This window comes from Canis lupus, unplaced genomic scaffold, assembly GCF_011100685.1.
Source record: "Canis lupus familiaris isolate Mischka breed German Shepherd unplaced genomic scaffold, alternate assembly UU_Cfam_GSD_1.0 chrUn_S1648H1841, whole genome shotgun sequence".
Lineage (NCBI taxonomy): Eukaryota > Metazoa > Chordata > Mammalia > Carnivora > Canidae > Canis > Canis lupus.
This window is the reverse complement of record NW_023330492.1, coordinates 53,535-67,689: the sequence shown is the minus strand read 5'-3', so window position 1 is coordinate 67,689 and position 14,155 is coordinate 53,535. Positions and strand designations below refer to the sequence as shown.

Sequence of the window (14,155 nt, the reverse complement as noted above, 5' to 3'; positions counted from 1 at the left end):
CCCATGCCTGTAGTCATGGGGGGTTCACGAATAATGTTCTATCCTGAACATGCTGGACACAAGTTGCAGAGGCTCAAGCTGTGGTCTGTCTCCAAATCCCTTTGTCCAAGAAGCTCTGTTTGTAATTTTGTCCCCATGTCCTCAGTGCTGTGCAGAACTCAGGGGAAGATAACTCTGGAAATCCGAGAAGCCTCATTAGAGGAAAGTTCCAGCATCCTGCACAGCAGGGGCTGTGTGCCCATGCAGATGTGTCACTGCTATGGACTGGATTCTGAACTCTAAGAGGATTTTGTGTAAGAGATACCACCATCACCCTGACCAGGAATGGTCAAGGGAGTTGTGGACAAACTCTCTCTGAAGATTCCCAGTGGAGCAAATAGTGAGCCCTGAAGTAATGTGAGCTGGCATACGGGGACTGGCCTGGCCCTGATGCAGCCCTAATGCAAGGAACAGTAGGCAAAGATTTGGGGAAGCAGGAGATGTGGGCCCTGGTCACCTTGTCACACAGTGGTGCCTCTGCGTCTGGACACTAGGGTGCATTCCGGTTCCATTTCTGAAGAGTCAGGGTGATCAGAGTTGGGACCTGCCACCTGGCACTGCTTGTGCCCTCTGCTCAGAGATCACAGCTCTCTGGCCTTACACAGCCCCTCCCTTGCCCATGCCCCTGTCATCTCAGGCAGAGGGACCTGTCCCAAGGCCAGGTGGGTGTCAAATGCCAGGGTCTCATCTGCATGGATGGGCCATCCCTCCCAGAGAAGATGAAGAAGGGAAGAGAGAGATGAGAAGAGGCTCTGCTCATCTGTGGGAACACTGAAGGCAGGATCAGTAATGACCTCCACGATGGCCTGGTCCCCTCTCCTCCTCACACTCCTCGCTCACTGCACAGGTGACTGGATGTGGGGACATTGGAAGGGCCCTGGGAGGACATGTGGGGACATGCTTCCTCCTCTTGTCTCCAGGCCCCAGCATCACCCTCTCTGTGTCTCTCCCTGTTGCAGCGTCCTGGGCCCAGGCTGTGCTGACTCCGCTGCCCTCAGTGTCTGCGGCCCTGGGACAGACGGTCACCATCTCTTGTACTGGAAATAGCACCCAAATCAGCAGTGGTTATGCTGTACAATGGTACCAGCAGCTCCCAGGAAAGTCCCCTGAAACTATCATCTATGGTGATAGCAATCGACCCTCGGGGGTCCCAGATCGATTCTCTGGCTTCAGCTCTGGCAATTCAGCCACACTGGCCATCACTGGGCTCCAGGATGAGGACGAGGCTGATTATTACTGCCAGTCCTTAGATGACAACCTCAATGGTCACACAGTGCTCTGGGCCAGGGAGGAAGTGAAACACAAACCTGCTCTCCCCCCAGAAATGAATTTTGCTTTGCAACACCCATTGTTTGGCCAATTCAGCTTCACCCTTTGTTTGGTGTAAACTGCAGTCTGTGGTCAACGTGAGGGAACTTTGGCTCCAAAATGATCCTGATTCTCTTCACTTCAGCCCCTGCACCCTGTCCTTGGCTCAAACATATTCTAAGGTTTTCTCATATTGAGGAAAAATTCCTTGTTGTCAGGAGCATGATGCTCTGTTCACAGTCTGTTGATGAAGAAAGAAAGACAAGAAAATGTAGATTAAATTAAATGTCCTTACAGCCTGCAGCCCACTGTTAGAGACCTGACATATATGCAGAGAGTGAGTTGCTCAAGGAACTCATGGCTGCCTTCGTGCCTTAATGTTTATCTTTAGTAAATATTGAGAATAACCTCACCTTAACAGCAGCTAGATCATGAAGGTCCTGAAAGCCTTGCTTCCAAATTCCTTAGAGTTTTACACTATCCCCGACCTCCACTTATTAAAAAGCATATCATCAGTCCCTCCTCACAATCCCAGTGCAGCTTTCTGCCCACAGGTCCTGTTCCTGCTATAATAAAATCACTTGTTACCACCATTATATATCTTGAGAATTTGTTCTTGGCCATTGGGATCGGCAATCCTGTATCACTGTGACAAGTCAGGACAGAACAGGAGACACATAGTCCACCTGCGTCTGACTGAGGATGGAGCACTGTCCTTACAGTGTGCATTCACACCACATACTGAACACCTTGTATGTGCCCCATGTGAGCCTAGGGATGTGGGACACTAGTGAACATGGCAGAGTCCCCATGATCAAGGAGCTGACAGTGTCTGGGGGAAGAGAGAGGACACAGAATACGTATAATAAGGAAAGCTTGTCCCTGGATACTGAGGTTGGGTGAGCTTGGTGGGGTGGAGTTGGAGCATTGGAGGAGTTCCCAGGGAACCCCAGAATGTGATGTCCCACAATGACACCCCAGTCCTGTCCGGATAGAGATGGAGCAGGGCGTGAGCATGTAGGGGGAACGTGGCAGGCGTATGGACTCTGTCCCAGTCAGACTAGGAGTTCTGAACAAGGGGATGATGATGAGGAAAGTCAGAGTCCTCATGACATAGAGGAAGCCAGGACTGGGATGAGAGTTGGAAGGAGGGGAAGGAGGTGGGTTTCTTGGGATCAGTGTGGGGAGGAGCCTCCACCAGCTAGGACAGTGTGAGGATCCATATCTGATGCAGGATGACGTCTACATCATGTTTCCAGGATATAGGATCAGCCCCTGATCCAGGGAAATGTTGATCAGGAGTCCTAGTGATGCACATCTCTGGTTACTCTTGACTGACCTTGATGAAACTTCACCAGTGCCTGTTGCTGTGGAGGTATTTCCTGTGCTTTTCAGGCCCCTCTGTTTTAATAAGAATCTAATTGACATTTGGCAGATTAACAAGAGAAAATCAAATTTCATAGCCTACATATTGGGTATCCACACAGACGTGGAGAATTCCAAAGACAGTCAGGCACCATGACACATATGTGAGTGAAGGAGAGGGGCAGGGGTCTGATAACCAAAGAGGAGAAAGTGCATTAGAGGGAAGGTGAGAGGAGTTGTTTGGAAAAGAGAGGTTGTCCTGCTGTGTAGATACATGACTTAGGTAAAGAGGGAGCCTGGTAATAGCTCTCTTCCTGGTACAAGCTGGCAGTTTGGGGGGATTAAAGAGCTTTTCCTAAATCTGCTGTTTCATTTGTTTAAAGTGAAACTAATGTTCATGCCAATGGGGTTCAATCTGGGGCAGCCTATCTTTAGCCAGTTACCTCTCTTCTCTGAAATTTCCCAAGGATACATGTGTTAAAACTTGTGCTAGCAGATTGTTCATTTTGTTGACCCTCTCCTGACGATAGGCCAGTTTATTTAAACTCATTTCAGAAGGGGTTGATGGAGGTGCATTCTCAAAGTCAGGCTTGTGGTTCAAGAAATCAGGTATTAAACAAGAAGCATTTGTAGGGGGGGAAAAGGATGGTAAATGATCAAATGAAATTGTAGGCAGTTGCTGAGTTCTGAGGGCAACCAGTGGAGAAGATTTCTTGATGTCAAGCTCATGTCGTCTTCAGGTAGAGTGACAGAAGTCTGTGACAATCTGACAGACTTTCCTGGTTTGTAGTTCAAATGTGTCTGGTGATCTCTGTCTGTCCCATAGATCTACTGGCATGAAAACCACCTCTACATGAGCTGCTTTGGTGACTTCTCTGAAGGTTCTATCGTTGGATTCACATTTACTTTTCAGGACTTCAGGATATAGGGCAGTTTGAATGCACTTCCAGGGATCCCTGGGTGGTGCAGCGGTTTAGCGCCTGCCTTTGGCCCAGGGCGCGATCCTGGAGACCCGGGATAGAATCCCACGTCGGGCTTCCGGTGCATGGAGCCTGCTTCTCCCTCTATGTCTCTGCCTCTCTCTCTCTCTCTCTCTCTGTGACTATCATAAATAAATAAATTTAAAAAAATGAATGCACTTCCAAAGGTGGGAGAAAAATCAACATGCTAGTTTTCAGATTTGTACCCAGAGATCCTAGGAAGCTAGAGAAAATCAGGATCAAGTTCAGGTTATAATGAAAAGGAATCGACTCAAGTATTTTCCCTTATCAAACGTGTAGAACAGAAGTAGAAAACCATCCCTATGACAGCACATACCATCATATTATGTTTTAGGAAATGTTACACATATATGTTTATTTTCATTTTTTCTTTTATGATTTAATTATTCAGTAATCTCCACACCCAGGTAGGGCTCATGCTTACAAGCTCAAAATCTAGAGTCCCACCCTCTACTGACTGAGTCAGTCAGGCCCCTCTAGATGCATATTTTCAACACCGAGTGTCACTTGCTGCTGATCCCAGCCCAGGGCCTGCCTCTTGCCTCCAAAGGAGAAAGGTAATTAAATAGATGAATTTCATGACGAGCCTCCCTCCATAACAGAGATTTCTCCAATAACCAGTGTACGTTCCCCAGTGGAAACTGGCAGTGAGTCCAGATTTGAGAAACCAAACTGTCTGGAGGTACTGTATTTAACATAAAATCCTGTCTCTGGGTCAAATATGTAAGCTGCCCTGGGAGCTCACCTCAAGGACCTCACACTTTGTTTAGTGGTTGTTGTTTCTTTGTGTTTGTTTTTTCCTTCTCATTTTAGAGTCCAATGCACCATCCATTTGAGTACACAATTCCCAGGGCTTCTTCAATGAGTGGTATATAATCCTGTGAAATAAAAGTAGAGTTTATATATATATATATTTTCCCATACTTTGCCCCACTTTGCATCACAAATTAACTTTCCTGACTCTTGTTAGATCTTGTTTAACTACTCTCTTAATTTTGAATAAAAATAATGTAGAGGGCAGCCTAGGTGGCTCAGTGGTTTAGCACCTGCCTTCAGCTTGGGGCCTGATCCTGGAGACCTGGGATCGAGTCCCGCATCAGGCTCCCTGCACGGAGCCTGCTTCTCCCTCTGCCTGTGTCTCTGCCTCTCTCTCTCTCTCTGTCTGTCTCTCATAAATAAATAAATAAATAAATAAATAAATAAATAAATGAATAAATATGTCTTTTTTTATGATAGTCACACACACACACACAGAGAGAGAGAGGCAGAGACACAGGCAGAGGGAGAAGCAGGCTCCATGCACCAGGACCCCGACGTGGGATTTGATCCAGGTCTCCAGGATCAAACCCTGAGCCAAAGGCAGGCGCCAAACCGCTGCGCCACCCAGGGATCCCATAAATAAAGTCTTTAAAAAAATAAAATAATGTGTAGCCTTTGCAAGGGAGAAAGAGAAATGTTTCATTTAAATTTAGGGATCCCTGGCTATTTGGGGTCTTTTCTGATTCCACAAAAATCTTAAGATTTTTTTTTCCAACTCTCTGAAGAGAATGACTCCTTAATTTCTCTTTCTACAGTCTCATTGTTAGTGTATAGAAATGCCACTGATTTCTGGGCATTGATTTTGTATCCTGCCACCTTGCCAAATTGCTGTATGAGTTTCACAACCTTGGGGTGGAATCATTTGGGTTTGTACGTACAGTATTATGTCATCTGCAAAGAGGGAGTGCTTGACATACTCTTTGCCAATTTGAGTGCGTTTTATTTCTTTTTGTTGCCTGATTGCTGAGGCTAGGACTTCTAGTACTATCTTAAAGAACAGTGGTGAGAGCGGACATCCCTGTCTTGTTCCTGATCTTAGGGGAAAGGCTCTCAGTATTTCCCCATTGAGAATGATATTTGCTGTGGGCTTTTCGTAGATGGCTTTCAAGATGTTGGGGAATGTTCCCTCCATCCCTACACTATGAAGAGTTTGGATCAGGAATGGATGCTGTATTTTGTCAAATGCTTTCTCTGCATCTAATGAGAGGATCATATGATACTTGTTTTTTCTCTTGTTGATGTGATGTATCACGTTTATTGTTGTATGATTGTTGAACCAACCTTGAATTCCCCGATTAAATCCCACTTGGTCATGGTGAATAATCTTAATGTACTATTGGATCCTATTGGCTAATATCTTGTTGAGAATTTTTGCATCTGTGTTCATCAGGGATATTGATGTATACTTCTCCTTTTTAGTGGGGTTTGTTTGGTTTTGGGATTAAGGTGATGCTGGCCTAATAGAATGAGTTTGGCAGTATCCCATCCCTCTCTATTCTTTGGAACATTTTTAGTAGAAACGGCATTATTTCTTCTTTAAACGTTTGATAGATTCCCTAGGGTAGCCATCTGGCTCTGGACTCTTGTGTCTTGGAAGGTTTTTGATGACTGCTTCAATTCCCCCCCTGGATATTGGCCTGTTCAGGTTTTCTGTTTCTTCCTATTATAGTTGTGCATTTTTATAATAAAATATTTGCATTTTTCCAGAAATGTGTCCATTTCTTCTAGATTGCCTAATTTATTGGTGTATAGCTGCTCATAATATGTTTTGAAAATCATTTGTATTTCCTTGTATTGGTTGTGATCTCTCATTTCTCATTTATGATTTTATTAATTCGAGTCATTTCTCTCTTCTTTTAAATAAGGATGTCTAATGGTTTATGTTTCTTATTACTTCTTTCAAAGAACCAACACCTTGTTTTGTTGATCTCTTCTACAGTTCTTCTGGGTCTACTTCATTGAGTTTTGCTTTCTTCTTCTGCTTGGTGTATGTTTTATTTGCTGTTCTTCTCCAGTTTCTTTAGGTGTGAGGTTATCTTGTGTATTAGGGTTTTTTCAAAAATTTTGAGGGATGTTTCTATTGCAATGTATTTCCCTCTTAGGGAAATAGGGAAAAACTGCTATGCCATTTCCCAAAGATTTAGAATGGTTGTATCTTTATTTTAGTTAGTTTCTCTTTGGAAGCTCCCTGTATCTTATGTCTTTTGAGGAAAAGTTCCTAATAACATTGTGTAATTTTTCTAAGGAAAATGGTTTATTTAAGCATTTTTGGACTTTTTTCTTCTCCTTAATAAAGTGTACCTGTTATTTATTATTAACCCATATTTATCTTTCTTTATTTTTGTCCACATTTCATTACTTATTTCCATATTTGCATATGATACATTTTCATTTAAAAGTTTTCAAGAGGTTTATCTTATTCTGAAATTGAAAAACCTGACTATGAAGCACTATTTTGATTTAAATACAGGTCATGATTGTGTGGACACCAGGAAGCTCTGGGCCATTGCGACTGGCAAGTTAGAAGGACTGATGCCCACTTTCTTGACACATGAGAAGGGCCTGAACCTGCTTCAGTGGGACTTGGAGCAGGACTCCACCCATTTGAGGCTCTCCTCTGCTGTGACTCTGTAACGCCCTGGTGAAACTGGATGGTGGCATTTCTCAACCCACATGGAAACCCACATCATCTCTTCCTTCTTCCTGTGACTAAAGGCATCACCAGTCCAGAATCATGTAGGGAACAGTCATGGGGAATGTGACACCATATGTCATGAGTGACTCCATTCCCAAGAGCAAAAGGAAAGAAGGAGTAAGACTCTGTCCGCAGATCTCATCGTTGTGCCCAGGAGGCTGCACTGTCATTTCCTTCATGGTTCAATGCCCCATTGTGACCTACAATGCACATGAGAACACCGTCTGCTACCCCAGTGTAGCTCAGAGAGCAGATCCTGCCTGCCTTCACTTACAGGACGTGGTGCTCACCATGCCACCCCTCCACGGTGTGGGATTCCAGAATACCCACCTGTTTCTAGTCTGCACACATGAGCTCCAGGAACTACAAAGTCAGCATGATTAAGGTCCTTGTTCAGGTGACCAAATGTCAGAGAGGGCAACTGAGGATAGGACCCTTGTGATGGGAAGAATAACTGGGGGGTGTCCTGAGAGGAGTGTGGGGGAGTTCCCTCAAACTGGAAGATTAAGGTGAGTGGCAGATGACAAGTTGTTAACTTCACAGGGGCTTCTCTGACCTGACAGGAGCCTGAGCTTTGAAAGGATCAATCTTCTCCCAGGTTTTTTGTATCTATCTAGCTTCCTCATGCCCTCATCCATTCACTCTAACACATTCCACAGGTTCCTCAGATAGCTCTCCTTTGGAGGGGCAGGGGCCCTATGCTGGAGAACCCGCAATGATCTAGGCAGAGGAGGTCCATTTCCTTTGCCTTAGATAGTCCTCTCTCACCCTGCACTTTTTGCTTAACCTTCTCTCCTCTCCTGGACATCTTGTAACTTTTGACTTCCTATCCCTCTGTTATTGATTTGGTTCTTCAAATATGAATCATCTCCATTTTCAGAGTACATGGTTAAAATCTCCCCTTCATCTGGGATTCCTTGAAAAACGCCTCTCTCATTCTTCAACAGGCCCAGAGAGGGCCTTTCCCTGAACCACAATTTTCTATGACAGAGTTTCATAATTCTGTCTCTGATTTCTTCTTCTTATACTTGCCTTTGTCTAAGACCAGAAGCAGAGACGGGCAAATATGTGGAGTAGATGTATGGGGATAGGCCACTACCTTATATAGAGAAGATGCATCTTTGCAAGGGAACATTAATTTTGTTGAAGGTCCATGAATCTTTCCTAGAATCCTCATTCAGATCCTTCCTCACTTGGAGAGTTCAGAGGTGGGGCAGACCCACACATCTCAGGGGAGGACTGCTGGTCTTTGACAACCTCCTCCCCTAAGGACTCACTTAGATGGTCCCCGTCCTCCTCAACACAAATTACCCTTATTTTCAAAATCTGACCTTTTTGTTATTCATATGTCATATCCCATCTATATCTATGTATTTTAGATATTTATATACATTTCAGATATTACAGCGTATTTTAAAATTATGTACTTTATGAATATCTGGGTCTTAGAGATTCAATACTGAATAACTTCTATAACTTCTTTATTTGTAACTGAAGAAGTCTCAGTAGTGGAACATATGAATCAATTAAACAAGGTACCATTATATGGGAAATAATTTATTACCAGAAACTTATAGTTACTCACTGCATGATTCCAGCATGAATAGACAATAAGGATGTCTAATTGGAATGAAATATACTTAAAAAAAAATCAACCTTCAAATAATCCAGCAGTTGTAGGTGTGTGTCAAAACTTGAGGGTTATTCCCTAGATATCATTGTTCTCAGAGAAGGGGAATTATGGTCCAGTGAGGAGATGGGGGAGATGTTAGAGCTTGGAGGAGGGAGTGGAAGCTGGGGAACCAGCAGAGAAAGGCTCCTTGTAGGGAGGAGGGTGTCCTCTACCAGGGGCCACATCCTGAGGAAGCAAAGAGCTGGAAGCATAACTCTCCTCTCCCTCCTGCCAAAATCACTGTGTCAGGAACAAAGAGGGAAGCTCCTTCCTCACCCCATCTCTTACTGCTTTGACTGCATCAACCGGAGAATTCTTGGTCCTTGTGAAATACATGTTTCACAAATTATTACATAGGTTCTAGAAAACATAAATCAGATGTATGTCAAACTGGAAAAGAAGAAAAAGCTTTAGAGTTTTCTATTTTCCCCATAAGGGGTCGAGGCAACAGCCATTTTATTTAGTCATCTACTTTTTCCTGTGCATACAGTCAATCATGTTAGATTGCTTATTTTAAGGTCACGGTTGCAGAGCTTCCTGTTTCATTACTTGTTCCTACTCTTCCAAAATAGGGAACAAACTCTATCATCAATCCTCAATGAGATCTATCTAGTATCTCCCACAGGAGTTCAAGTGGTAATGCCCTATCCCAACCAGGTAGTGTTGTCTATATCCAAAATGAGGAAGCCCAAAAAAGATACTAATAAACAATTCTATTTAGGATAGCATCAAAAAGAATAAAACATTTAGGAGGTAATATAACGAGTAGGAAAAAAATGTAAACTGAAAACTACAAAAGATTGCCAAAAATTAAACAGATTTAAGTAAGTGAGAAGACATGGTGCCAATGGATTGCATGACTATATACAGTGAAGCTTCAACCACCGTCATCCAAATACATCTACACACTTGGTGTCATTCTGCCATTTGGACACTCTCCTGGTTCAATCCTTCACTGTCTACTGTTCATCCCCTCTGGTTCCCTATTAGGCAAGATGTTAGACAATAGCTGTTTATTGGACTCAGATCTTAGACATACAACTCCAGTGACTTCCATGGAACTCTGAACAATATTTCTAGGTTAGAGTCCAATGTAATTAGAGTGCAGGACCATGATGGTGTCAGTGCAGGGGAGGTTGAAGAACACCTCAGAAGTGAGGAGAGGTTCATTTATAGTAAGGTTCTCTTAATAGGAATCATCATGCTGAGTAAATAACAGAATGAGCCTAGAAATACAAAGTATATCAGAGGGACAAGCAAATTAGAATTTCTGGCTAACATTCAAGGGAAAAATTGATCTCAGACAAATCAGTGGAGTGGAAGACACATTTCCCCTGATGGCATTATATTGTCATAGCAAATATAGGCTGAAAAGCCTTAGCAGTGAGGGATGCAGACTTGACAGGAAATCTACATGGTAACAAGAAAAGAACAACAGCGTTCAAACGAAAGAAGAATTCACATAGAATTATTACAAGGTGTGAGCCACCTTGGTACCCTGAGAACCTTATGACCTTTACTTCTTTCAAGAGGATGATAGAGTGGTATGGACCTGAGGCACCTGGAAGAAGCAAACTCAATGACAGGTAATTCTGAAATATCTGGTAATATGAGCACAATTCAATTTATCATGTATTTAACTGTCTGGAGACCATTAGTTTTTTGAAAATAAGTGTCAGGGCCAAAGTTGACAAGGGCAACTCCTCATTCTCCTTTCCTGGGCAGTGACATTAAAATGATCCAATTACACAGTCTGGACACCATTCCAGGAGTGTTGGGTGGAGTCAGAGGAGATGGTGGGCTAAGCATGTTAGCACAACAGGGGGCTCTGTCGCATGGGTCCTGTGAGACCAGACTTCTGGGCCAGGTGTCTAAGAAAATACACAAATTCCTGCAAACTGAGCAGGGAGTGTCCTCAGTGAAGTTTTGTGCTGTACAGGAGTCCCTGGAGTCTCGTGAGTTCTCAGTTCTGACTCAATTTCTCCAGGCACATTTCATCCTCAATCCCCATGGAGCCATTTTCAGAGCTGATGTTCAGGCAGAGGGAGACAATCCCATACCTGGTCAAATTTGCTTTTTAAAAAATCATCAGTATTGCTACCTGTGTCTAAGGTGAGAGACCTTTGATGAGGTGCAAATGGGAATGCTACCAGTGAGTCCTCAGGCATCAGAGTGGTGGGGCTTCTCTGTCCTGTCCTGATTCTTCCCTTTACCTCCTCCCTCATCAACAAGGGGTTCCTTTCAGTGATGAGGGAAAAGATGCATAGGGCGGTCATTTGTAGTCCCTTGCTCTCATTATTTGCACAGGATGGTCATCTCCCCAGTCATCCAGTTGCCTTATGGTTCAAGCTCTTCTTCAGGGGGCTAAACTGGAATATGCTATGCTGTCGTTTGTGGTAACAGATAATTTTTTCTCTTAGAAAAAAATATTCATATTTGCATCTAATTTCTAATCTCTCTATATATACATAATATATACTTGAAATATATTGCATAAATATGTAAGCATTAAACATATGATAAATATATAATGTATTATATTTCAAGACTATTATTCGAATGAGAGAGAGAGAATGTGTGGGGAAGGGCAGAGGGGAGGAGTGAGAAATTTTAGCAATTCCATTGTAGAGGTGACAAGCAGATGTGGGGAATTGAGACCAGACGAACCTCCTGAGTTCTGTCCTCAATCCATTGGGCCTGAACAAAATGGCTTGTTGTTTGGAAGCTCATTTGTAGCATGTATGGATTCAGACTGTGTGTTCTCTAGGCCTTGAGATGGGATCTTCATAAGGACTTTTACTACCATCCCTGGTGTCACCCCATACCATAGTTATTTCCTCTTCACCAAGTCATTAGAAACGCTGGCACATTTGGCCAACCTCATAGGCAAAGATTATAGCAGCAGAACAAAGACACTTGGGGTTTCAGAAATACGGAAGCCAATGGAGAGCAGCTGGTGCCCTGACTGGTATGGTTCCACTTCTAGTATGATCTGGATGACTGGAAAATGTGATGTGAAATGTCTCTTAGAGAAGATGTGTCCCATTTCCCCAAAAAATGACGAAAATAAAACCTAACAGACAAAATCAATAAACCAGAGACAGAATGTATTTCAGATAAATTGCCAAACTTCTGGAGAGTTGAGCAGTCATAAATATACAGATACAAATATATATAAGAAGGAAAGAAAGAAAGGATATAAAGACAGAGAAAGAAAGAAAAAGGAAGAAAGAAAAAGGAAGGAAGGAAGGAAGGAAAAACGCTATACAATGTATTTCTCAAACAAAGCACAAGAAAAAAGTGACTAAAAAGTAAGTTAAAGACATTACCAGATATTTCATAGAAGGAGATAGGGAGATTTCATATAAACATGTGATATTCTATTCCATACTATATATCATTAGGGAAAAGCAAAAGCAAATATGAATGAGCTACCATTGCACAATTATCAGAATGGCCAAAATCCAGTAGACTGACATAAGATAGATTATGAACAGAAAAAGAATCATTTAAAATAGCACCAAATGGGGCAGCTCTGGTGGTTCAGCCGTTTAGGAGTGCCTTCAGTCCCGGGTGTGATCCTGGCGACCAGGGATGGAGTCCTGTGTCAGGCACCCTGCATGGAGCCTGCTTCTCCCTCTGGCTGTGTCTCTGCCTCTCTCTCTCTCTCTCTCTCTCTCTCTCTCTCTCTCTCTCTCTGTGTATGTGTGTGTGTGTCTCTCATGAATAAAAATAAAATCTTCAAAAAAATAAATAAATAAAATAAAATAGCACCGAATATGCATTGTCGCCACCCATACTCTCAATGATATGTCATGTTAGTATGACACATCTTCCCAATGATGCACTAAGAACATCAATTCACTTCTGTGCTATTTCTCCCCAAATCCATAAAATTAATGTAATCATGAGAAAAAAAATCAGATAAACCCATGTTCTGGGACATTCTACAATATACCACACCAGCTGTCTCCAAATTCACAAAATCAAGAACAGAGAAAGCCTGAAAACTGATACATTGGAGAATTTTAGTATGTCCTTATGAACATTCTACAATATACCACACCAGCTGCCTCCAAATTCCCAAAATCAAGAACAGAGAAAGCCTGAAACTCATACATTGGAGGATTTAGTATGTCCTTATGAATAAATGCAATGTTATTACTTGGATTGATTTTAGGCAAAGCAGTGTTAAAATAAGTAAATAAATAAACAAACAAACAAATTTTGAAATCCAGATTGAGTCTGCAATTTTTTCAGGATTATCACACCACTGGTATATACTTATTTTTATAAACATATCATAACAACACAAAATATTACCATTAGAAAAAGCTGGGTGAAACATAGAGATCTCTATCCCATATTTGTATTTATTTCCATAAATGTAAACTTATTACATAATAAAATTTCTATACACAAACAAATAAAAGAAAAAAGGAATAAAAATTTCTTCTCTCCACTCCTCTGCATTTAAGAACAGAAAGACAGATATTTGTGCTCTACTGGTTTCCAGCCGGCCTGTAAAACTTTTCACATTGAGTTCTTGGTTATGGAATGTATTTGTTTTTCTTCACACTGTAAAGAGTAATGTAAAAATAACAATCAGGTTCTTTGTCTTTTATTTACACAGCTTGAGAGTCAAGATAAATCTCCTCCCTTCCAGCAGTTCAGCAGGTTCCCCACCATTCTAGCCCTGGAAGAAAGAATTCAGAATGGGCACCATGAGATTCCCCAGCACTGGACAGCAGGAAGTGCTCCCATTCATGCAGGTCTTCTCTCTTACAACTGAAATGTCCTGACACACTACAACAAACAAGTATAGGAAGACTTTTGAAGGTAGAAAGAGGAAGAAGGAAGACTTCAAACAAATTGAGGAAAATGCCAAAGTGCGTACCCTGGTTCCTTTTCTTGTGTTAGGTCCCCTACATGTAAGACAAGATCCTGTAGGTTCCTCCAACCAAGAAACATTCAAAGGCTGAGATCCAGAAAATCAAACCAGAAAACACTAAATCTCAAAAAAAAAAGAAAAGAAAAGAAAGAAAACACTAAATCTCCAAAAGCAGCAACTCCTTTGGTCAGAGGATATGTAGATAAGTTGGCCTGAGTGGAGGAAATATTTGGACAAACCTGCCCATGACTTGCACACACTAATGAATCCCCAAAGGGTATCCTCATGCAGGGTTCAATTATTGCTCAGCAGAGACATGGTGTCCATATCCTCCTGGCAGAAGCAGGCAGTGTCCCAATACCCAT

General features: G+C 42.4%; 1 gene segment (V, D, J or C); it reads left to right on the top strand.

Annotated features, from left to right (window-relative positions):
- The first annotated feature begins 840 nt into the window (after positions 1–840).
- Positions 841–1,426, top strand: LOC119868854. The segment is given in 2 exon segments: positions 841–886; positions 999–1,426. Coding segments are annotated over 2 exon segments (474 nt in total).
- The last annotated feature ends 12,729 nt before the right edge of the window (positions 1,427–14,155 follow it).